The following is a 25,078-nucleotide window of genomic DNA, read 5'->3' as shown; positions in this document are numbered from 1 at the left end:
GCCAGGCTGGATGTGGCTCTGGGCAGCCTGGGCTGCTGGTTGGTGACCCTGCACACAGCAGGGGGTTGGAGCTGGATGAGCACTGTGGGCCTTTGCAACACAGGCCATTGATTGTATGATTTACCTAATTACTCTGAAGTAAGGGATGTGAATACAAAGCCATTACTTTTGATTTTGTGCTAACTAATAGTCATCTTGGCATTTAGCTGTTTTGTATAGAACAAATACTGTTTTCTATTGTGACTATTTTATCTAAAAGATATGGACGTCACAGTAGATGTTTTAAAATATTTATATTAAGAAGTATATTCATCTTATTGTCACTATTGCAAGATTCTCCTTATGGGAAAAGAATCTGTGAAAGCTGGGTGTATTTGGATAGGACCTTCTAATTGCTGCTCATCAGAAGCTATCTTCTTTTTGCTCGAGTTCATGATTAAAATATGGCATGTTGAAGTAATCTGTGACCTAATCTGAACATCTGAATTCGTTTTATAGAATATGGCAAACAGCTGCATTTCGGTTTGGAGCTAAAACAAATACAGTATATTGACCCACTGAAGATTACAGTGGGCTTTTCAGTTCCATGTTAGCTGTACTTATTGAAGAAAATTGATTTGAGAACGCTTCTGCTTTTGAATTATTATTATTATTTTTTTTTTAACGTCCGGAAGAAAGGAAATAGAACATGCGGATGATGGGACTTTGATGTGTAAAGAAGTTAATTATCTAAACCATCAAACAAAACGTGGGCTGTGGAAGTAATTATTGTGAAGGGTCTGACAAAGCCTGACAAGCTGTTGGTTTTTTATGTCAAGAAAATGCCGTACACCTGCTTGATTTGAAAGTTAAATCGTCTGGTTGCAGTGGGAAGAGCAGAGTTGTTGGTGAAGCAGTAGCTGATAAGCTTTCAGCTCCCTAACCGATACTTGCACAGATGTACAGCCCTGAGGTTTTTGAATGAGGCTGTTCTCATCCATTTGGAGGACAGGGACCTTAGAAGGTATTTAATCTAAAATAGGACAGTTGCAAATCACAGCTGTTCTACTGACCCAGCAACAGCAGAACTGCCCCATGTTGTAGGGGTGGTAAGAATGATTCCTAAATGGCCAGACTAATACCCCATGGTAAAGCAAAACGTGTATCATAGATGCTCAAAGAAAACAGCCACATAATAACAAAATGTAAAATACAGATAAATTTCTGCTTCCGCTATATGGATATCACTGCAGCTTCCTCCTTAGTCCCTTCTGTATGAGTATACAGCTTTCCTAGAAACCCTGTCAGCTTCCTTCCCGCGATAGATGCACTTAAAAGGTTTTATTTCTTTATGTCACTAATTTGATTGTTTAGTTTCTGTGACTCTTTGGTAACTGCTGATTATGGCCGGATCCTGCCAACACTTAAGCCCGATGTGTAAGTACTCGTGATTAAAATCAGACTTCAGTGGGAGTAAACGTATGATTAAAGTTACACATGTGCATAAATGCTTACAGGATGGGGGACCTAAATTAGAATCTGCTTGAAGATAGAAGTCTGTTCAAATCTGCTTGAAAGCAGTCATAAAAAATGTAAGCTTATCTCTGACTGGATGATATTGTCCCTCCATAAGCTGTTGTATCATTAGTGTTTCAAAATGCTAATTCTGTTGTTACTTTCTGAAAGTATTTTATGCATATTCAGCCTTACAAGCATTCTTCGCTCAGAGCCTCTTGTTTGTGATGGATTTCAATGTTCTACAGTGCAGTGGTATTTAATATGGTCACTTGCTTTCAGGTTATGTTTTCAGAAAGTAAATCTATCTTTTTCCACTTTAAATTTTAAAGTTAAGATCTCTTTAGAAGTCTCACAGCAAAGCAAGATAACATCTGCTTTTCATCATCAATACTACTGCTACTACTAATAGTGCAAGGACTGAGCAGGACGAGTGAGCTGATGTCAGTAGGCAGCAGGATGGATTGAAGGGGGAAGATGTCCTGGACATGTGCTCTGTTTACCTGAGGACTTGCATGATGGGTGCAGTTCTGTGTTTAACAATAATATCAAAGGGGGAAAATGAAGCTCCCTATTCTATGTTTATAGAATTTTCCATAAATAAACTTTGATTTCTCAGACTTTGAGTAATTAAAGATTATATATATATATATGAAATCCAATTACTTACAGACATTTGACTTGCAATTTATTAAAAAAGAAAGTGTACATCTGCTAGATTTACTTTGTAGAATAAGAGTAGAACTGGGTTTGATTTGGAGGGTTTTTTTAATAAGGAACTTGTACAGCAAAGCTATAAAGCGTTTGGTGTAAAGGCAGTGCCTTCAATCATCTAGGCTTTATCATGATGTGCATTTCTCTTTGAAACTGGAGTAGGACTGCAGTACAGGACAGAGGTGGAATGGCTGAGGGAAGTGAGGCTCAGTTTGAAGGAGAGACCACCTAACTCTACAGCTCCCCTCGTGCTACCCTCTTTCATCACAAGTGGTAGGGTGTGAGGAAATCATAGAATCACAGAACGGCCTGTGTCACAAAGGCCCACAGTGCTCATCCCAGCTCCAGACCCCCTCGCTGTGGTGCAGGGTCACCAACCAGCAGCCAGGCTGCCAGAGCCACATCAGCCTGGCCTTGAATGCCTGCAGGATGGGGCATCCACAGCCTCCTTGGGCGTGTTCTACATGTATGATGTAGATGTTACCATTCTTTCATATGGTCTCCTCTGAAATGAATTGTATTTGTAATTGCTGTTATTTCTTTGTTTACTCAGATGAGCAGCACCGTGGCCAGCCCGATGTCAGCGGCTGCTTCTTCAAGCAGTGGAAGAGGGATGGGAAAATCCACAAGTTTTACACCTGAGCTGCAAAGTATGATGTAAGTAACCATCCATACCACTGGTAGTATCTGCTGTTTGGGTATTTCTTCTATCTAGCTGCTAGAATGTGTGTTTAAGGTGATGGGGATGAGAGGGGAAAGAGGAGCAAGTATTAGTTCTGGAACTGAGTGACGGTTCTGGATTATTTTTGAATGCATTTTACTGTTGATTTGGAGGACGTTCAAAGATAAATTAAAATCACGTCCTCTATTGAATGGAGAGAAAAATTCTGAGTAAATTAGTGCATTTATTAGTGTTACTTTAAGGATCTCACTAGAAACCTCTCTTGCTTGGCCTTTCAATGAGAAAGGCTGGTTCTTCGTATTAATATATAAATGATCTACTTAAAATAGAGATGTGTTTTGCATTAAATCTTCAGTACTAATATAGAAAACTAGGCTGCCATCAATGTATTTTGCATGAAATTAAGATGCAAAAGCAACTGTAAATAATTGGGTTTGGTCTGAGACAAAGTAAAGTTGTGAGAAACATTACAAACATAAGTTATTATTTGTTGTATGTTGAGTGGACTCTTGGGAATCTATGTAATCACACTTCCAAGCTATGATATTGTGTGATCTTATAGTTCACTTCTAAAGCTGTGATGGTGGATGATCACTGGACAGGTGGGCTGTGTCGGTCTCAGAGGTACTTCCATAATCAAGAACCTTTTGATTTCGTTGTGTGAACCTTTATCCTGTGCTCTGGTAGGACAGTGCGCTTATGCTGGGCTGCCTGCAAAACTTCATTTGGTGAAGAGCAACATATTCATCAGGAATGTGACCTCCCTTTTTTTCCCCTTTTCATGTATGTCCAACACTTTGTGCTGTTGGGATGGGGAGCTTGGAAAACGAATGAGTTTGTCCCATGTGGATTTGTACTCTTGATTTACCCAGGCACTTGAAAGAGTTATTCAGCTTAGAGCTAAAAGATGCCTTAACCTCTGAGGATGCAGATAGAAAACGAGGCTGTAGTGGCTTGTGTCTAACTTGTGCATTTTTTTCCAAATATATGATTCTGAATGTTCACTTATTGAGGGGGAAGGGATGCACATTTGCCAATTGCTGAGGTCAGCTGTACATAAAAAGGGAGTGTTGCTTTATGAAATCTTGCAAAAGTATTTCAAAGGATTTTCTTCCATTTGCATCTATCAAAGTTGAAAATGAAATGAAGAAAGCTAGTCTCGGAATACCAAAACATAAATCCATGTTTTCAAAAGATCCTGGTGAGGTTTTAGGTCTGAAGACTGTCTTCAGGGATGTTTAAGAGATGATGAGATAAAGTAGGAAAGACTTATAAAAAGGAATTAATTTGGGGCTGGCTGATCTTTGCTTTGGCAAAGCACTCATTTGAAAACACTCAATATTTGAATTCTTTTTTCACCCCCTCTCCATTCCTCTCATTCCTTTAATAAGCTGTATTAAATTAAAATAGTGAATCTTATCTTCTCACCTATAGATGGGTAACTACGTTTTAAATAGTTAGGTGAAATCTTCTTTATTCTAACTATGGGCTCTTGCTGATGGGTTTTTATGATGCCATTCTTTTTGATTGGTTTTACTTTAGGTCAGTAAATAGTTGAACATATGTTCATTTCTGTGTATGTGCTCTTGAAATATCATATAGAAATTCGGGTTTTTAGTTAGTTTAACCTAAATGCTCCATTCTCGCCCTTGCCCTTTCCATGGTGTTAGAGCTTAGTGTAGGAGGAATGTTAAAGCATTATTGTACATTTATAAATATATAGATATCTATATTGATATCCTTTTTCCTTCCTCAACTCCGTGGAAGTTAAAAGTATCTCAAGACTCCATAGATTTGCCTCCATAAAAACTACATTTGTCTTTTTGTTGTAAGGGAAATACTCGACATCTTTGTATTGCTACATCAAACTACATGTTCTCCTCGTGTTTACTTCTTTGTAGCTGTGAAGGAGTTTGCTTGGGAATTAAATGGTGTTTCAGGTACTTTCAGGTTACGTTTGGAAACACCTTTTATGTTTGTTTTGGTCACTTATGGACACAACCATTTCATGTGAGCAAAGTGGTAAATCTGCCCCAGGCCCAGGTCCCTTTTCCTTCTCTGCTCTCACGCCTTTCCATCTTGCCCCCCAACCTGTTCCTAGCAGTCTCCTGTAGCTCCTTGGTGCTGCTTTTAGCAGAGTGGATATTCTGTCATATGTTGTAGAGTTACCTTCACTGTCATGTAGCATTTCCTAGTTTCAGTGGCTATGTGGGCAGTATATATGAAAGGAATTACTTGTCTCAACTAGATTCTACAGAGTTCCATGTCCAAAAGCAGATTCATTTTCAGTTCTGTGTCCTTAAGAAACAGTCAGACTGCTGTAGGTGGAGTACAGGATACGTTTCATTGGAGAGTTTCTTAGTTTAATGTAGATAACAACAGTTCCCATGTGTTGAGTCTCTGAAGTAGGTGGAAACCCTATTAGAAACCTAGTGGCTTTCTGTCTGCACTGAGTTCCTTCTCAGGTGGAAAATATAAGTTCTCTCCATTAACTCTGTTATTGTTCTCATCTATAATAATCATTTACACTGGATTTTTGTTTTGTGTGTGTGGGGGGGGGTGGTGGTGGTGGAGAAAACAGCTGTAACCACGTTAAAAGCAAAACAACATCTATGAAGTGTGGGGTCAAAGAAGCCCGAGCATCTCTTTGGGTCAGTATCTGGGAAACCTGCCTCTTATTTCATTGTGTGCTTCCTGATAAAGTACTTTGAAACTGCCAGCTGCCCTCCCTGCCAGCATACACACGGTTCTGTCAGAACGCAGAAGTTATTGTTGGCCATATAAATGGAAGGAATAGACGTTTTCTTTTACTTCAGTGCTGGTGAAGTTATACTGTGAGAGCTGTACAAACAGTCCTTCTGTGCTGTAGGGTAACAGCTTTCACAGTTTCATTAGAACAGTAGCAACTGAAGAGATTCCTCGAATGTAATGAACACGTTGAAAAAATACATTCTTATTGTTTTGCTGGGTGGGGAACAAAAAGGGAATCTTGAAGTGATAAAGTGTCAGGGATGAACCACGTGGAGGAAAAACACCATCTGTTTCTTTTGGCCTGCACCACAGAATGAAGTTGGCTACTCGAAAGAACTTTTCCAGGCTCTGACAGAAGCTGACATTTTTTTTATAAAGTACATAATTTAGGAAGTTACAGATTGTCCCATGTAGGCAATTTATAACCGATCCACGCTGACATCCTGAGATCCTGGGGAATATAAAGGCTGGAGGATTACAGTGCAGGAAAGGTGACATCTTTCTTAAAGAAAAGAGGGATTGTAGCTGCACGGTTTGTCTTTGGGAGTTGAGTGAGATCTCCTAATTCAGGCAATCTATATGGAGTAATACTAAGAGTACCTTCAACTCGTTCTGCTGTTCTCAACTAAAAGTGTATGCAGTGAGAAGATGAATTTGTGCACAGTAAGTCTCGATAGGGTTCTAACCATGGAATCGTAGCAGGGTTTAGGTTGGAAGGGACCTTTAAAATCATCTAGTTCAAGTTATTAATGGTGTTTGATAGTTGCTGACTGCACTGAAATGATTAGTCCAGATTTGCTACCCCAGAATCTTTTTATGAGATAAGTAAGTTTGTGAGCAATTCCATTTAAGGTGAAGGGGTTATTCATACGCAGTGTATGCCACAAATGCTACACCTATTTCTTTGAACCAAAACATTATGGAATTAAAGTGAATCTTTTGGAGGAATGATGTTTTTATGATAAGTTCATAAAGCAGGAAATGTATAGAAGTCTTGAAATGAAACTGTAAAATACTGACAGAAGTTGTCTTAGGATGGATAGAGCAGTTTTTCATCATAATTATACATACATATATGAACACTAATAAAACAATTCTGGTTTTCCATTAAGAGTATTTTAAATATTTGCTTACATATGAGATGGGACTGAGACAGGGGAGGCTGAGGTTGGATCTTAGGAGGAAGTTTTTCCCCCAGAGGGTGGTGACGCACTGGCACAGGTTGCCCAAGGAGGCTGTGGATGCCCCATGCCCTGCAGCGGCATCTGCAAGCCAGGCTGGATGTGGCTCTGGGCAGCCTGGGCTGCTGGTTGGTGACCCTGCACACAGCAGGGGGTTGGAGCTGGATGAGCACTGTGGGCCTTTGTGACACAGGCCGTTCTGTGATTTGAATAAATTTCTGTGATAGTCAAGAAAAAAATCTGTTCTCCATAATAATGTCTCATGTGAAGTACAGCTGGGGATAATACTCAGTATGCTGACAGCTTCTCATTGTAGTGTCAGACTGTCACAGGCTGTACAAATGCATGTCAGTGTACAAAGCCCTACCCTTTCACATGGATATATCTTGTTTTTCATTGTTAAGACCTCGCAGTTATACGCTATTTGATCTAATAATGATTTCAAGGTATGTAATGCTGCCTAGAGTTCTGCCTTATGCTCTGTTAACGTTAATGTACACTGCTGTGCTACCACAGAACTTACAGCAGGAAGGCGCTGATAATTTCTCAAAGACCTTTTCAGCATGTCTAGTACATTAATCACTGTGAGCTGAAGTTATTTCAAAGTTGTTTTTCTTGATTCAGTCTGTTTATTTATCTTGAAATCTCTTACACAGAGGGAATAGAAGCTCTGCTCAAGATTGGCTTCTTATCAATGGAATATTTTTAAGTGAGAGTAAAAAATTTGCAGCGGCAAACACGTATTTAAAACTAACCTTCTGTAGTGGAAATATTAAGTCACAGCTTGCACCAGTGATTGAGCACCTGGTGGGAAGGCAGGGCCAACTCAGAAGAGCACAGGTGCATGCAATGCAATGCACTGAGTGACCTCATCTAAGGGCTGGCACTGGATGCAATGAGATCTCTCTGGAGATCCCTGTGTACCTGAGGCCTTCTGAAGGTAAGCAGCTTCTTTCCCTTATTTCTGTGCCTATGGCTGTTGCAACTCTGCTGTCATTGCTGTGCTTTCCATTGCATTACACCTTCAGAATACATTTTAGTTTTCTACACCTTTCAGCTTCATCCTGCATGTGGATCAGTGCTCGGCCTTGCATGGTTCAGAAATTCTACATCAGTTGAATGTTTGTAGGATTAAGCTAAAGGTTAAAGCTTAATCTTTACATAAAATACTAGTTAGTATTGTTGACATGGGAAGTGAAAAGCATGATCCCTGAACTGATTGCTTCTCCCACTGATGTGCTGGATAACTCCTGCTGGCGTGAGTTGGGTTAAGGTTTGTTCCACGCTGAATGTCCTGGAAGATCTCACTGATTTCAGCTAGAAACAGCCTGGAATTTATATAGCATGCAACACCCAATGAACGTGAGCGTGGGTTGAGTATTAACATTTTATCTTACTGTAATGAGCAATGATAGTACTTGCTTGATCCTGTTACGACCGTAAACTCATGACTTTAGTCATGTCCCTCTCGCTTTGAAGCTGATCAGTGCAATCATCTAATTTTGGGTGGTTCATTTGGAATGATGGTGGAAGAAAGCAGCGATGACCTGGCTTAGGGAGCATTCTGGTTAACCAAACTATAATTTGGGATTGCAAAGAATTTCTCTATTCTGTCCCATGCTTGTTTACCATATTTGAACTCTGAATTTTGCTGAGATTGCATTGTTCAAAAATTACCAGTTAAGCGTACAGAGCTGAAACCCTTCTCTGCAGACATGGGTCAAGAAGAGACTTCTGCTCTTTACTGAAGTTGCAGTGGCAACAGATGTGATTGGTACTTATTTATCAAGTAGCGTTTTTCTGTCTCCATCTGCCTCATCAAATATATAAAACAAGCGTGGCATGAGATAGAAAACTAGAGCAGAGCGAGGTCCTTTCATTGGTAGGAAAGAGTGGAGAAAGGACAGTCCATAGAGACAAACCACTGCAGATCTCTCTGCTGCTGAGGCAATAGGATATTTTAAAGCTTTTAAGTCACAGTCTCTTGTATATAATGCTTAGTGCAGCTGGGTTGTGTTGAGGAAGCCTGATAGTTTGAATAACTGGTACTAAGATGTGAGAACTGAAAATGGGGCAGGTGTTAGAGAAGCTATTTGAAAATTCATTCTTAAAGGCTTATGAGCTGCATTTCCTTAGTTCAGCTTTAAGTGTAGTTATTCTAGATCTCCCTTTGGTGGTAGTACTGGAGCTTCTTTTCATCACTGACTACAGGGAGACCTCATTGTGGCCTTCCAGTACTTGAAGGGAGTGTATAAACAGGAGGGGGAACGGCTGTTTGTGAGGATGGGCAGTGATAGGACAAGGGGGAATGGTTTGAAACTGAGACAGGGGAGGTTCAGGTTGGATCTTAGGAGGAAGTTTTTCCCCCACAGGGTGGTGACGCACTGGCACAGGTTGCCCAAGGAGGCTGTGGATGCCCCATCCCTGCAGGCATTCAAGGCCAGGCTGGATGTGGCTCTGGGCAGCCTGGGCTGCTGGTTGGTGACCCTGCACACAGCAGGGGGTTGGGATGGATGAGCACTGTGGGCTGTTGCGACCCAGGCCATTCTGTGGTTCTCTTTTTCTGTTGAGTGCCCTACTGCTATGTAAGAAGGGGCAGGAGATGGAAGACTTCATTTAACACGTGGAACCACTGAGCACACCTCTACATAGAGGAAACACATTGCTGAGTCTCTACGAACTGATGAAGGAACTTTCCCATAACTAATTACAAAATAATATTTATACTCGGATGGCAAAATAAATACATGGAGGATGTTTTTATGAGGAAACACTAGAGAGATTAATCTGGACAGCAGTTTTTGCCATAAACAGAATTAACTGAGGTATAGCATTTATCCATGGTATGTGTGTCTCATGTTTCTGCTCTACTGGTGTCATACTTTCAAGAGAAAAGTTCTGAGCCGATGTGGGTTTTGTAGTTAAGGTGTGACATTTGTTTTTATAAATGAATTCCTCTAGGGAAGGTTACAGTGCACACGTTCCTGCTTTGAGTTGGGTGCCACTTCTTGGCTGCATCCTGTGTTTGGATGTTTTTTTACATGGATGCATTTTGAGGTACGTCATTCAAAATGAGGTTCCTGAAACACTCTGCTTCTACATTTTGACATGCTACTTTAATGTGTTATCTGATAGCTAAGAAAAAGATTAATGGTAGAAGTGAGCTGTCCTACTTAAGTGAAAACCTGTGTCTATTTTAACTGGACATTAATTAAAGCATAAGCTGGTATGCTAATCATGTTCTGCATTTTCTACTTCTCCTCAGGTGTTTTAATTGTGATATCTTAATTGTAGCAGACTGAATCTGAAAACACAGTTTAAATGCATTCGTGTCTGTAACTGCTGGAGCTCTGAATTAAAGCTGCTTAACTTGTATTCTCAATTAATTTGTTCAAGGCATGTCGGATATGTCAGCTTGGATTGTGTGTGTCAGTGTGCAGCGTTGGTGTAGAACATCACCTTTTTTTTGTGGCTGGGACCTGTGATTACCCAACTAAATAGTGATAGCTGGAGTCAACAACCACTCTTGAAGAGTTTTGAGCGTTTGATAAACAACTAACATTGCCATTAAAAACAAAACCCAAAACTATAAAAGTCTTTATCATACTCTTAATTTCTATCTCATCACTCCCTCTGCTTACTCTTAAACTTGACTCAGTTGCATATATAATTAATATATATAATATAGAATTATGGAATCGTAGAATGCTTAGGGTTGGAAGGGACCTTTGAAGGTCATCAAGTCCAACTGCCCTGCAGTGAACAGGGCCCAGGGCCTGATGCAGCCTGGTCTTGACAGTCTGTGGAGATGGGGCATCAACCACAACACCAGGTAACCTGTTCCATTGAAAATATACCAAAAAATATTTAATTGTCAGTATATATATTTTTAATTTAGCCTGATTTGTGAAATAACTGAATGCTGTTTCTTTCAGCTGGGCTTTAGAGATGGGATATGATAATGTAGCAGTTGCGATATAATTGGATAGCAGAAATGTCAGTAAGACTAATGGCTAAGCGGGTGGAGGGTGGTGGAAAGACATGAACAAAAATAGTCCGACAGCATGTGCTAGGTTAATTCTATGAAATAGTATGGGCAGTTTCTCAATATGTTAGCAATGATGTGCTTTCTTAGCTTTAAAATAATCTACTGCCTAAAATGGGTACTTTGTGCTTAAGCCACTATTTTTTCTTACAGAACGTGCTGAGCAAACAATTTATTTACTCTCCTGCTTTGGTGGTGGTGACTTTTTGTTTTGCTGGAATTTTTTGAGCAGAAAGCTGTAAGCACTTTATGCTGCTAAAAAGCAGCAGCTTCTGACCTAATGTACCCTTCTCTGAATGATAATGTTTCTTTGTTACTTATTTTTAGCTCAGATTGTTTTTCTCCCCTTTCCCCTAACATGATTTGCACAACCTTTAGAAAATTGAGTAGTTGTGGTTTTGAATCATCCTCCATTTCTAGACTCGATGAGTATTTCTGAAGAAGCACTGGCTTTTGCTTATGTGTGGGTCTTTCTTGCTTAAAAAAGGCAACAGCCGTGACACAGTCTTACCCTTGAAAAAGGATGGAACGCTATAGAATCTTAGTAGGCTGTACTGTGACCCTGAAAGGACAGCGTGTTTAATGCTCATTTTGTTTTGAACCAATCTTACAGTGCTAGCAGCTGTCTTGTTGTTCTCCTTTAACTATGATTCAGAGTCATTTGGATAACGTATCTTGAAGGAGCGTGTTTTGGTCCTGAAATAAAGCATGACTATCCGTGTTGAAGCTATAGTAATGCTTCACCATGAATCCATCTGTATTTGTCTCCTTGTTTGCGTGTCAGGCCTTCAATACAAGCCTGGATCCTTCTGTTTGTGCTTCTGGTGCTGTAGAGCAGGATAGCACAGACATCTGGTATGTACACACTGATACCAAGCTCTCCAAGGAATAAACTTGAAATCAACACAGTGTAACTTAATCTGCCTTTTTACAACAGTGAGAGAATACAAATAAAGAATTTCATGGTACGCTGTTTTTGTTTCTTATTAAACAAGTTAGGACACTTGCATTAGAAAAAACTTTGTCATTCCACAAATGACATGAGAGAGCTTTCCTCTCAACCAACCTTATACTTCTTTATGCTATTACTTTTCATTCTAAAGAAATTGAGAACCCAAGCAGTAGGCCTGTGCTCAAGGAGGGAAGGTTAAAAAAATATATGTATATGGGAATGGTTTGAAACTGAGACAGGGCAGGTTTAGGTTGGATCTTAGGAGGAAGTTTTTCACCCAGAGGGTGGTGATGCACTGGCACAGGTTGCCCAAGGAGGCTGTGGATGCCCCATCCCTGCAGGCATTCAAGGCCAGGCTGGATGTGGCTCTGGGCAGCCTGGGCTGCTGGTTGGTGACCCTGCACACAGCAGGGGGTTGGAGCTGGATGAGCACTGTGGGCCTTTGCGACCCAGGCCATTCTATGTATTTAAATATATACATTTTTGTATGTGTGTATGGAGACTTTGGAGAAGAAAAATCCATCTGTGAATAGTGTGATGCTGTTACTAGAGGCTGATTAATTCTTTAAATTGTTATCTTTGTGGAGGCTGTATGGCTGTGAGAAGCACAGGGCTGGATGTGACTTTGACATGCAAGCTCTGAGATAATCCTTTCTCTCTCTGTTACCTACTAGGAGGGAATGCAGACTGAAGAGTTTTGCTTTGTGTTTAATACAGATAAAAGTTACACATTCTAGACTTCCCAAGTTCAGCTCATGTCTTAGCAGTTCCAGTTTCGCTTTTTATAGCAGAGAGATCAGTTGTGGAAATCAGAATTTATGCAAATCTGAAACATGTAATGCAAATTGTGTAATTAAATCTAGCTGTATGCAAATGAACTGGGAAAGCTGCAGCTTTATAAATGCTGATTGTACTAGGTACTTCTAGGTCTGTTTGTGCTTACTGAACTGAAGTAGAAGGTAAGTAGCCCTGTGTATGGAGTACTGAAAAATCAGGTAAACTCAATCAGCTTTAATGCATATTATATAACGGGGCTAGATACATATCTGGTGCCTTGCAAGCAAAAGACTCTGTAGCTTGTTGGCAAGCTTCCTTATTCTCTGTTTCTCTATTAAATGCCAGTCTTATACCTTCAAGAATGAGACTTTCTTTGGAAAGATGTGTATTAAAACAAGGTCTGTCTGTGAGTTTGCACTGGCAGGGCCTTTCACTGTGCATGCCCAGCTAGGGCCCTTCGTGCACAGCGGGAGTTACGTGCCCAGCGTTGGCTGTGCAGGGTCATCTCAGTGTCTGCTGGGCCCTTTGATGGTTCTGGTGTCTGAACAGATGTGTGATCAGTTCATGGAAAGAGATGAAATTCTAACGAATTACAGAACTGTTTTTGAGAGAGTGTTTGAATAACTGAAGTCAAATATATTTCTAGAACTGGGATTCAACTGGAATTATTTATCTTTGACTTCTTAAGACAGATAAAAACCAAAAGCCCAAACCACCAGCTGTTTTTTCTTTTTGTTTAGATTAATCCAGAAAAGTTCTAAAATTGCCTATTCAAATGTGTATTTAAGAACTTTATACTGAGCATTTAATTTCTTAAAAGATTTCTCTATATGTCAACATAGTGTTTGAAAGAAGGATATTATTTGATTTATCGCTACAATCTGTTTGAAACAGGGAATTCACAGCACTATTTTATCAATTGAAAATTGGGGCCTTAGGCAGAAACTTGGAAACCATGTGCAGTTTTAACCAATACTCTTGTCTTCTCCCCAGCAGTTCAAATAAAGCTTTCCCTACTCTGTTACAGCCAATGCGATGTATTTGATACCTCCAAGGATGTCTGAATATTATGTATGTATTGTCAGTGCTATTTCCTCCATTCACATACAAGTGAAGATAGTTGTCTGACTGGGTATAAATAAAATAGGAATTCAGTTGGGGATTGTTTTTGGATCATTCCCTGTTACGTGTTATTTTGCCATGCATTTTTTCCATGCCTGCCTCCAGTTTCCATCCACTGTTGCTGACAAGAGCTGGTAGGTAACGGTGGTAGGTAACGGCACCAGCAATTCACATGTGCTCATCTGAAAAGCCAGCATCTCCTCCAGCTGATGGTAGCTATCATAGCTGTGACTGTTTTGGTAGGTTTTCAGTTTAAATGTGGGATGGTGAAAGCATGAAGAACAGTTGCTGTCGCGTTACGTGAGCAGCAGCATCCCTGGGCTGGTTTTGCGGTGGGTGAAAGACTCATCTTTCTTGTATAGACAAAAGGAAAGATATTGGGAATGTTCTGGCGCTGATCATAAAAGCATAACTATCCCTTATGCCAAAGCAGGCTGCCTTCTGCAGTCAGAGCTGGAGATAAATTTATTTACTGCAGGGCAGGGAGGTATAAACTTGCTGGGGGGAAAAAGTAAGAATGTTTTTTGACTGAAGAAAGAGTGTTAAAATGCTGCAATTGAGTCTTTCCATGTAATACAGTAGTTACAGTTTAAGATTTATTAATGAGGCCTTTCTGATATTAATTGCTTATGATTCATGCAGCAGCATTTGTTAAGTAGTCTTTAGTTTTTGCCAAATGAAGAAGTCAAGTAGTTTTACTTTTTCTTGAAGTAATGATGAATGACTTAATGCAGCCTTCCCTTTCACCCTGTTGGCAACCCTGCCTGTGGCAGGTGGGTTGAAACTACATGATCTTTGAGGGCCTTTTCAACCCCTTGTCCCTGTTTCCTTTGTGACCACTGGTAGAGAGTTCTGTGTAATTGTTATTGTCTTAACCTTGGGGCTTTGTGTGATCAGTGTTCAATTAAGAATGAGTTGCTTCTTCCAAGTTTCGGTCAGGACCTTTACCTTAAAGTATTGAGTTTGACTTGGAAGTCAAAGCCTGGTGGACTTTAAGACAGTTTGAGGTGTCTGAGTCTGAGCTGTAGGGCTAGAAAGCTTTCAGCAATCTGTCCTACTTTGTGAAGAAGTAACAGGAGGTAACTGGTTACTGAGAAAGCAACAGTTTTATTTTGGTTTGTTTTTCCAGGAAGGAGTTTTCAAATTTACCTGAACCAAAACACAGCCTCCCTATGGTAGAGCCTGTTAGCTGAGCAAGTCCTCCAGCCACTCAGACTGTAAACAAGGCAGTTGCAAACATGATTGAACTACGTAGTTAAGCTGACAGTTTAACTGGTAGTTGTTACTGAAGCACTACAAAGCAACTTGTAGCTACAGATTAAAAATGAGTCATGCATCACTTCTCCAAATCCATAATAGGCTACGAGTACATTTTTCACTTGTCATGAGCAGAGTTATTGAGCAGATTATCTGGATGATTTGGATGTTTGAGCAGGATATTAGTACTGACTTTAGCTGGCACAAGTAGTTGTGTGTGTGTGTGCTGAAGTGTTTCACAGGGTAAGGCCTATTTATAAATGCAATCTTTCACTGCAGGGTAGAGGTCTCAGGACTAGTGATATTTTTCTTTTTTGGTGTCACTTTTGGGCATGCATAAGCATTTCCCATAGATCAGTGAGGATGTCAACATACACTGCCTTGTGCACTCTATCATGCTTTTGTGTATGTGTGCTTGGAATGAACTGCAAGCTGTTGGTTCCCCTTTCAGTCAGGTGTAATAACTAACTGCAGAATGAATGCATGCATCTGAGCACGTCCTTCAGAGTAGCTGAGTCACTGCAGAGTTTCCATCCTACTTTTTCCTTTGGAAAATCCATTATGTAGCAAAGACTTTATCAGTGAATGCGTTCTATTAGTCATAGAATACAAGATGTACAGGACTGGGAGGGAACTGAAGGTACCAAATTTGGTCTGGGTCCTTGCTGTAGGACAGTGAACTCTCTCACCTGTTACAAGCTGTAGCAAAGGAGATGGTGGGACAAGCTCCTCAGAACTTTGTCTATTCTTTCAGTTCCTCCTCTGTTTATCCAATGAAGTAATAGTGGCTGTGCTATCTGATTTTGGTTGTGCAAGATGGTAAAAAGAGCAGAATCTTAGCATGCTCAATGTGCTAGTGACCCAGGATATCAGGTAAGAATAGAGTGGGTGTGAAGAACACTTGATCCACTTTGCTGTGGTTTAAAAAAATAAGTAACCTGGGACACAAGCAGGCTTTAGGAGCTGTATAGACAAGTTTCTGTACCTAAAAGACTCAGAAAATCCAATCTGACAAGTCCTGTTGTGTTCTAAATGTTGCCACCTCATTAAGGCAACCATAGATCACAAGAATTAATAGTGGTCTGTAATGTCAATATAAGCTTCCTTTGCTTCTGATTTATTTGTCTTTCCTCACAATACCAAGGAAGAGTTGATCATCACTTGCTTTGTAACGACTAACAGTATTCCCATAACCTTTTCACTCCTTATTTTCCATCAGGCAGAAAGTTTTCTATCGAGTGCTTAGCTTCTGTGTGTTTCGTGGATGGTATCTCCTGCATCGTCTGTGGGTGCCAGACCTAATAATGGCTGTAAGAATGAGCAGGATGCCACTGTGTTTAGTTTGTGAGCCTTTTTAATTTAATAGGTTCTTTTCTGTTTCCACTCTGGAGAAGTTTAAACAATTGATTTGTGAAGTCTACATTTTTTACGCTTGCCTGTTTACTGTATACTGTTTGTTCCGGGCTTTCTCTAACTGACCTTCTTCTCCTCAAATACTTGAGAAACTATCAGCTTGATCTCAAAGAAATTGCAGTAAATATCGTCCTTGTTCTCACATCCATGCTGAATATATTAAGCGAGACAAAACCGGGCACAGCATCCCCCTGTGGGACTCTTAAAATATCTTCTATTTTGTCATCAATATCAGCTACAGCATGCAACGCTTATTCTGCACTGAGCTTGAAAATTCCCTTGCGTAATAGGTAGGCAGCATCAACCTTTTCTTTCAATGAAAAGTGTAGGTTTGGAAGGCCAGGTTCAGCTGTATGTATTTGGTGTGAACTGTGCTGTTAGGAAGCGGCCTGAGAGAGCAGAGTAACCATGTTTTGTTGTCAGAGCCCTGCGCGGTGCTACTGACACAACCAAACCAGGCAGTGAGGTTTATAAAATCATAAATGCTTTGAATTTTATTTTATTTTTTTAAAAATATTTAGTTGCAGCCAAAACCAATTTTCTGGTTGAAAATACCTTCAGGATCCTATCCAAAATAGGGAACAGCTATATTTGGTGAGGGCACAATTGTTAACGTGGCTATTTTCAAGTTTTGAATATGCTTACACAAAGAAAATGGAAGGATTTTGCTGACAATATTTGCTAAGCATTTTTCCAGCAAGAACCAAAATTACCAAGTCCTGAAGATGAGTCATCAGTAAGCCTTTAAAATTTGTTATTTTGTAAGGAGAGACCTCTCAAACATACATCAAAAGAACTTAGCCTCGAAACAGACAGCTTTACTTCGGGCTGAAATACTGAGATGCTCCATGAGGCTGAGCTAATGAGGCTTGAATACCCTGGAGGTGTTCAAGGCCAGGTTGTATGGGGCCCTGGGCAGCGTGGGCTGGTATTCAGTGTGGAGGTTGGTGGCTCTTGCATGCAGTGGGGGGGTTGGAGCTTAGTGATCCTTGGGGTCCCTTCCAGTCTAAACCATTCTGTGATCCTATGATGCTGTATAAAAGAGTTCTGCTGTTCTTATGATGTTGTCCAGCAGGAGTCATACCTATGGGCGAGCACTTTTGTTATGGTAGGCACTGCACGAATGCGTGCTTATCTATAAATTATACATTCCTACTAAAGAAATGAAAGGTTCCAATTGTCTGTTGGTATCAAAGTGTACAGGTACTTAGAAACACTTCTGCGAGAAGATATCGATGGTTGGGAACTGGCATTTGAAAATGGAAGCAGAATTATACTGCTTACTTGCAAGATCTAAGGAAGAGACAGCTGGAAGTAGGAGAGGTGGGTGGTATGTTGCTGGGAGGCAAGTTTGCCACAGTCAAACTCCTTTGGCTGTGAAATGGCATTCTTATGAATGGCAACCTTTTGAAAATGTGGGGAGATTTGTTAAACCAAAAAAACCCAATCCATAGGGAAATACGGAAGAGTTATTAGAGTTGCCATGAAAACAAGCTGCATTATTCAAATTATCCATTGCCCAAATGTGTACTTTGCCTGACCCCTAATGCTCCCGTTGTTCTAACTGATGTATTCCACCAAGAAATGGTATTTCTGGCGTCCCTCTCTATGCAGTGTAATACCAGTCCCATGACAGATAGCTATTCCTCATCTGTACGGTTCCCCTTTTTGAATCCCTATAAAACAGCCTCACAAAACATGTTCCCAGAGTCCATTGTCTCCTCACTTTGTATTCCCTTATTCAAAACACTGACATTAAATGCTAGGGCTCCAGAAGTATCACAATTGCTCCTCTAATGGGATGCAGACTTGAGTGGTCAACTGAGTTGCATTTCTCTTTGCTTATGCATGTGTGTGTATGTCCATGTACATAAAACTCCTTTAGAAACTGGAAATCTGGACGCAACCTGTCTGTGCAGGTTTGCCACAGAAAAGCTTACTCAGAGCTGCCAAGGAGGCTGGCGCTGTGGAAGCTGGAAGCGCACACGTTCTGTTCCATCAGAACAGAGCAGAAGGTTCCCTACGTGAGCACTTGGAGGGGCTGTGATCTTCCCTGCTTGGACACTTGTTAGCAGTCAGGACAGGAACGCGTTTACAGGTTAGAAGCATGAAGTTAGTTTTCCACCATCTGACGTTCCTTACGCTCCAGCACAGAGCAGCTTTTCTGTAGCATCAAAAGATGTTATTGTTTGCCAGGATAACTATGCTAATAAATCCTCTTGTACAAATGCATCTATTATGTTACAAAAAACGTCTGCTGCTCCAAGCAGTTTTATTGGTATAACGGCACTTAAATGAGGCCTTTTTCCATCATCGCTGTCCGTAAGACAAACTTGCATTTCTAACGTATTCCAGCATTTTCCAGTAGTAGGTCCTTTCTTAAGGTGCACTGTAATAGAAAGTGACAACAGAAGTTCTGTTCTGTAACTGTGAAACCGGGAGAGATGCAGCCCGTGTTCATTGCCAAGGCTTCCGAATGCAGAGAAAAAGCCTTTGGTTGATGTAAGATCTATCGATTGGTTGCATTTCCCTCTTGCTCCATTCCCTTGTACTCTATAAGTGTTAAAGTTGGAATCGAGTGTGTATGTTCTGACGTGCTTCAGTGATCTTATTTGAAATTATTAGTTGATATTGCCCCTAATCTGCAAGGGATAACTGCAGCGCACAGCAAACTGACTGCAGATAAATGCAGGCGCTGGCCTTGCCAGGTCCTGTGTGTGTGGTATGAATGGAGGTACAACTACAACTAATTGGTGGGAGGTGGAAATGAGGGGTCCCTAGAAAAATCCCTGATGTCTATCACTGCAAGATCTCATGTTGATCTGCTTTAGCAAGTGTAAAGCTGACATCAAAGGGATGTTCGGTGTGCGGATGTCGTGTGGTTGGGTAAAGGTTTCTCTTCAGAGTATTTCTTAGGAAAACATGGGAGTAAAAAACAAAACTGATGTTGTGTTTTTTAAAGAGAGGCTTGGATGTTTCTTTGTAGTAAATAAGGGAATTTACAGATGTGTGGTTTTTGATATGTTCTGATTACAGTTCATTGCTCTGATGTAACTTTCCTATATTACGTGGACTGGTAGGTCCTTACTTTACTAATCAATTGTTTTAATATTTTCCTTCCCTTGTAGGGTTACTATGTATTTCTGTGTAGATGAGAGGACCCTCAGTGTATAGGCATGCTGTCCTCAGGGAAACCAAATCTCAGAGTTATATTAAGGCAGGTGATCAGTGCTGCAGTGCATTGCCATCCTAAAGCATTCTTGCTATGATTTTCACTTGTGAAGGAGAACATACAAGAATTTTGTACCCGGAATCAGGAACAAGAATTACTTTCCTTTACCAGATTCTCTGCTTACTTGAAATCAAAGTGAACAAAACCCCTCAGAACACCGAACGTAAACCACCCTGATTGCCTTTAGGAGATGTGTAACTGATCTAATTGGTAACACGAGCACACAAGCTTTTGTTTAACTGACTTTTCAGGCATTGTTTTGAAGCTGCTTCCACTGCTCAGCAGCTTGCCCAGAATGAGCAGCTCAGCAGTTTACTTTCTGGAAACCAAGTGACCCCCGATAACGATTTGTAACCCTGCAAAGGACACCAAATACTCTATTCGTTAAAACCTGAGCTTCACAATAATGGGATGTGAATCGTGGCACCGAGATGCGCAGCCTTGAAACGCACACAAAATAGATTTCTGATGAAGAGGTGAATTTAAGAAGTTCTTCTTTAAGAATTCTGGAGAGATGCACAAACCTCCTTCTGTGAGCTCTGCGAACATAACTAACGTGCTGCTCAGTTTATTCAAAAAAGGACTGTAAATCCTGGAAGTTTTAACTTGATATGTTTGCAGGTAACATGATTGATGTGTAATTCTAGAATGAAAGGAGTATTTAGAATCTTGGCTATCAGTTCAGCAGTTCTTATTTCTTAAACAAAGACAGGTCAGATCTGAGGCTCGTCTCGAAGCGTTGCAGTTTGACTTTATCCCGGGAACACAAACACATGCGGGCTCACAGAGCAGTCTCATACTGAACGCCTATCGATCACTGAATCAGAAAAAGCACCCAAGCGGAGGGGGGCTTTGCTGTCTGTCATAAGAGTTTTTTTCATAACTTCTCAGAGGTATATCATATTATAAATGCATTCGAAATGTTTTGCTCTGAGGATATGTAGCATTCCTATAAAGGTTAAATCAATAAAAATGATTTGGCCACATTCCTAAGCATGGCTAGAACAGGTAGCCCGTTGTTTAAGGTACCCTTGAATTTCTGGATCAGATTATTATGGTGCAGCAAAAAGCTTTACTAAAGGCTTCTTACTGTCTGCAGACGTTCTGTGTTTCTATCTGAAGATATCATCAGCCTAAAATAAACCCAAACCTTCAGATTTTCTGAGCTTCTGGGGGAAAAAAACCAGTGTTTTTTATGTATCTAGGTTTCAAATGTTGTGCTGTGTGTGCTCAGAGTTTTTAAGGAGTTTTTGCAACAAGAAGGGTGAAGACACATCAGTAATTGATAACTACCAGGTACGTAAAGGAGGGAAAAAGAGGTCTTTAAAATCAGCGATGAGAATTGTAAAATTAATGCCCATCTTGGTATCTTTACAGGCTTGCTTAGAGTATTATTTTATGCGTGTCTGATCCAACAGGATAATCGTGCTGCTGTATGGGTTTACTGTATCTAGTCAGTTCTGCAGTCGAGGAAGGAAAACGGGAAAATCCGATGGCAGAAAACTTCAACCAGCTGTTTGTTTAAATTCTTCTGATTTTTTACCTAACTGATCAAATGCAGCACCCGTGAAATAGCCTTTATTTCTGTAGCACGTTTGGCTGATTCTTGTCTTGAAGTTTGACAGGAGTGATTTTATAGCTTCAGTGCATTTTAAAACCTTTTGGGGACACCGAGGAGCTCCTGTCTGTTGTTGTTACAGGGCAGGTTTGTCGGGCACAGTGTGCATGTGCTATTACACATCTCTGCTTCCGACTCTTTATATAGGTTTTATGGAGCGCGAGCTTACTGTAGGAACACGGCTGTAAGATCAGAGTTCTAATTCAATGGGCGTTTTAAGTGTATTCTGCTCTGTCTCATGATGCCCTTTAAGAACACTGGGACTCACCAAAAGTGCCTTTTCCTCTTTGTGCTTGTTTTTCCCTTTGCATTTCTTTTTTTTTTGTGTGTGTGTGTGCGTGAAAGCGGCATCTTATTTTTAAGCTGCATCCTAAAATGCAAACCCCGGATGAGGAGCTGTGGTGAAGCAAAGAGCTGCTGGCAGCTTGGGCTGTGTGCTTCAAGATGGGTTTCAGTTGTGAAAATCTGATCAGCGAATTAACCGCACATCCGGCTACGTACATCTTTGATCAGAATGGGAACATTCTGACTCGTGTGTGTGGATGTAAGCAGGCTGCAGCGGGTCGGTTTTACACATGTGCACTACACATGTGCCTTGGCATTAGTTAGCAAATTAATATTTCTAATTGGAAGTAACAAAACGATGCTCTTTCAAGCCTTAGTTTCGCACCTATTGGCTGTAGTAATAATTGATCTATGGATCTGGACACTGTCTTTCATTTTTAGACGTACTGACACACAGTTAGATGGCTCGCCCGTCATTAACGCTTTGCTTTTGATTTTAAAGGTAATATTAAAATAGGAGGGCAGTGAGCTTAGCATCCGAAATTAGCTTGAGGTCACGGCTAGACTAATTTCTGTGCAGAATAAGGGAGCAGTTTCAGGTCCTCTTCCTTACATACTGAGCAATCAGAAGTTTTGTTAGCGTGTGCCTGTGCACGCAGTTTGTGTTGCCTTACTGAAATTGTTCGTGCTGCGGCACGGAGAGGATTTATGCTCTGGCAGATGTATTCCTGCCCATGTGATGCAAAGTGAATTTTTTTCTTGCTACCTAGATTGCATTTTATTATCCACAAATGACCAAATTTTTCCTGAGCCTTGGTTTCTTTAATTAAAACCCAGCAGACACAGCTCGCCCTCTGAATTCGTTGTAGCGTTTCTGTTTATGCTTTTTAATCAGGAAGGGGGGAAATAAAAAAAACATATATACTGAATACCAAGAAAAATGCAGCACTTAGTTTTGAATGTACAAAGTCGCGTGTAAGAAGGGTGGGAAGGAAGCGAAGTGAATGCCCTTTCTGCCAAAAATCCTTTTGGGAAAAAGGAACATTTTTACTGGTGCACACTAATGTGCAGCGCCTGAGCAAATAGTTACTGCTTTCTGCTCCTGTCAGTTTTAAATAAACCAGTCATTGTTACGGCGTGCTTATGCCACAAGCAACCGAGTGCAGCCGAGTTAAACTTTGATACCTGCGGATGATGAAGTCTCTTAATGTGAATTTATACCACTGCTCTTTTCTTAGAGGAAACAAGCTTTGCAGATTGTGTTCGGAAATGCAGCGTTTGAGTCTGCGGCGTATTTATAACAAAGCTGCTTCTGTGTGTGAGTGCTGTACAATAGCTAATAGCAGGAATTCACCAACCCTATCAATAAAAGCGTCACCGAGCTTTGACCGTACACGTCCCTTCAATATTAAAAAGCAAACGACACATTTTTCTTTCCCTAAAGTTTCCTATTTAAAGGCACAGGGCTCTGAGCTGAACACGGCAGTGCGTGAGAATGAAAGCAGTTCCGAGTGGGATTTGCCCAGCGAGGTATACATGGGTCCCCTGTCAGGTCAGGTTGTGGCTAATCTCACCGATGGCTTTTTGAGGCATAATGCAGTAAAATAAGGAATTCTGGTACAGTCTTCAGAATTCTGCTTGTTGTTGATCGTGCCTTTTATTTTCCATTGAATCATAACTGCTTAATCTGCGTAAAATGACTCACGCTGGTTCTTCGTGAAGGCTGGCATTTAGAGTCAGTTATACTAATATTGTTATACAAGAACAGAAAGTAGTACAGGGAAGTAACATCAATTCTTGGCTGAGTGACTCGACATTTCAGGTCAGAGTTCTGTATAAGAACTTCTGGGGCACCTTATTTGTTTTTTCAGTCCCAGCAGCTGACCCACAGATAAGAGTGCCTTGGCTAAAGCCCACACTATAGAACTCTGCAAGCTGAGATGAGTGAAGATGGGTCAGTGTAATGTCTGCAGAAACAGGTTTTTTCCTTCCTGGGACTGTAGGAATGAGAAGGCAGCGCCAGGCTCACTCCCAGGTACCTGCCTTCTCAGAAATACTGCCAAGCATTCTACACAGACAGCTTCTACCGTCTATTGTCTCCATATCAGCAATTAGCTTAGAGCACTGCAGTACTGCTAGCAGGCACCCTTCACAGGTATGAAACTGAGCTCCTTGCTTCAGCTTCCTGAACTGTGTATTAGCAAAGCAGAGATGCGAAGCATTGTGAAAGTCCTTTGGATGTTTGCACTGATGTCAGGTTTAGATGTGATCGCACCTCCAGCCTTTGTGCAACCTCAGTGCTCTGCTAAAGGCGTTTCACCAATAGGGGCACATCCAAACCTGACCCTGTTACTGTGTTCTGCATGGAGAAATGCAGACTTTTAGAAGCGTGAATCAGTAGGAATTAGAAGTTTGAACTGTGCTCGTGTGCATGTTTGCGCATACACAACTCATTACCATTTCCTACAAGAAGGAATACCCTGTTCGAATACCACACATGGCTGTATTAAAATCCCGTGCTTTTTTAACTCTCTGCATTCTGATTTGTATTCGGAGGAATTACAGATCTCCTTAGAGATTAATGCTACGTGGGAGGGAAGATATTTGCACATAATTATCTGCGTTGGGTGTTTCCTAAAAAAAAATAAAATAAAAAAAATAAAAAAAACCCAACCACCATCTCAATCTTTTGCTCACCAGTGTGGTGGTGTTTATACTATAGGCGTGCTTGCTAATGAGATTTAATTCATCAGTTAATAAGGCTGTGCAGTGTCACCCCGCTAACCTGCTGTAGCAGCGCTGCACATGCTCTGCTCGTGGCTGTACATGCATGTCCACACATGGAGGTGCACACATGGCTCATTAGTCCCGCAGTTAATTTGGGTTGTGAGGGAGGTCGGGCCCTTTTCTGTGAACAACAGAGCGATGTAATTTGGTGCTCTGATTCAGTAAACCACAGAGCAGATTTTGATGTTAGATATCAGACCGCGAGGGAGAAGTAAGCAGTGGGATGGCATACTTCAGGTTCAGATAAATTTTGGGGAGAATAAACATATGTGGGGTCTTCAGAACTTAACTTTTCTTTGTCAAGAAAACGAATGGTAATAAATTCTGAGTCCTTATGAAGCGTTAGCAGTGCTGCTGGGGTATAATATGTGAAGTAAGTGAGCGTCCGTCAGCGACACGGCAGCCATCGGTGGGTGAATTCCTGCCAATGTATCTCTGCCGTGGGAACTGTATATACAGCACAGTGCAGGTTAAAGCTATTGTTAATGTCACAACTGCCTGGCTGTAGTGAGAACGACACTCTAAAGAGAGGGGCAGCAGGAGAAACTGCTTTCAGTCTTTGCTATAAAAATAAAGGTGGTTTTATCAGAGGTGAGGACGTATTTTAAAAGGATTCCACGAGGAATGCTCTAAGTATGATATGGAAATACTTCACTGCATGTTGGTTTAAATGAAAATCTAGCCTTCTTTTTTCACTTTAATTTGTTATAAATCCTAATTCTAGCATAGCAAATCACGCTTAATAAGGAGAAAGTTGGTGTGGGATTA

At 40.8% G+C, this 25,078-nt stretch overlaps 1 protein-coding gene across 3 annotated transcripts in view; it reads left to right on the top strand.

Annotated features, from left to right (window-relative positions):
• The window catches only part of SUPT3H (SPT3 homolog, SAGA and STAGA complex component), a 235,133-nt gene that overhangs the window by 3,909 nt on the left and 206,146 nt on the right, over positions 1-25,078 (top strand). For all 3 annotated transcript variants that reach the window (XM_015859909.2, XM_032443555.1, XM_015859910.1), the window contains exon 2: positions 2,762-2,865. In XM_015859909.2, the coding sequence (XP_015715395.1) occupies positions 2,762-2,865 (104 nt within the window). The remainder of the gene's footprint in view (positions 1-2,761; positions 2,866-25,078) is intronic.

This window comes from Coturnix japonica, chromosome 3 (genome assembly GCF_001577835.2).
Source record: "Coturnix japonica isolate 7356 chromosome 3, Coturnix japonica 2.1, whole genome shotgun sequence".
Lineage (NCBI taxonomy): Eukaryota > Metazoa > Chordata > Aves > Galliformes > Phasianidae > Coturnix > Coturnix japonica.
Note: the sequence above shows the minus strand (reverse complement) of the source record. Positions and strands in the feature narration are given on the sequence as shown.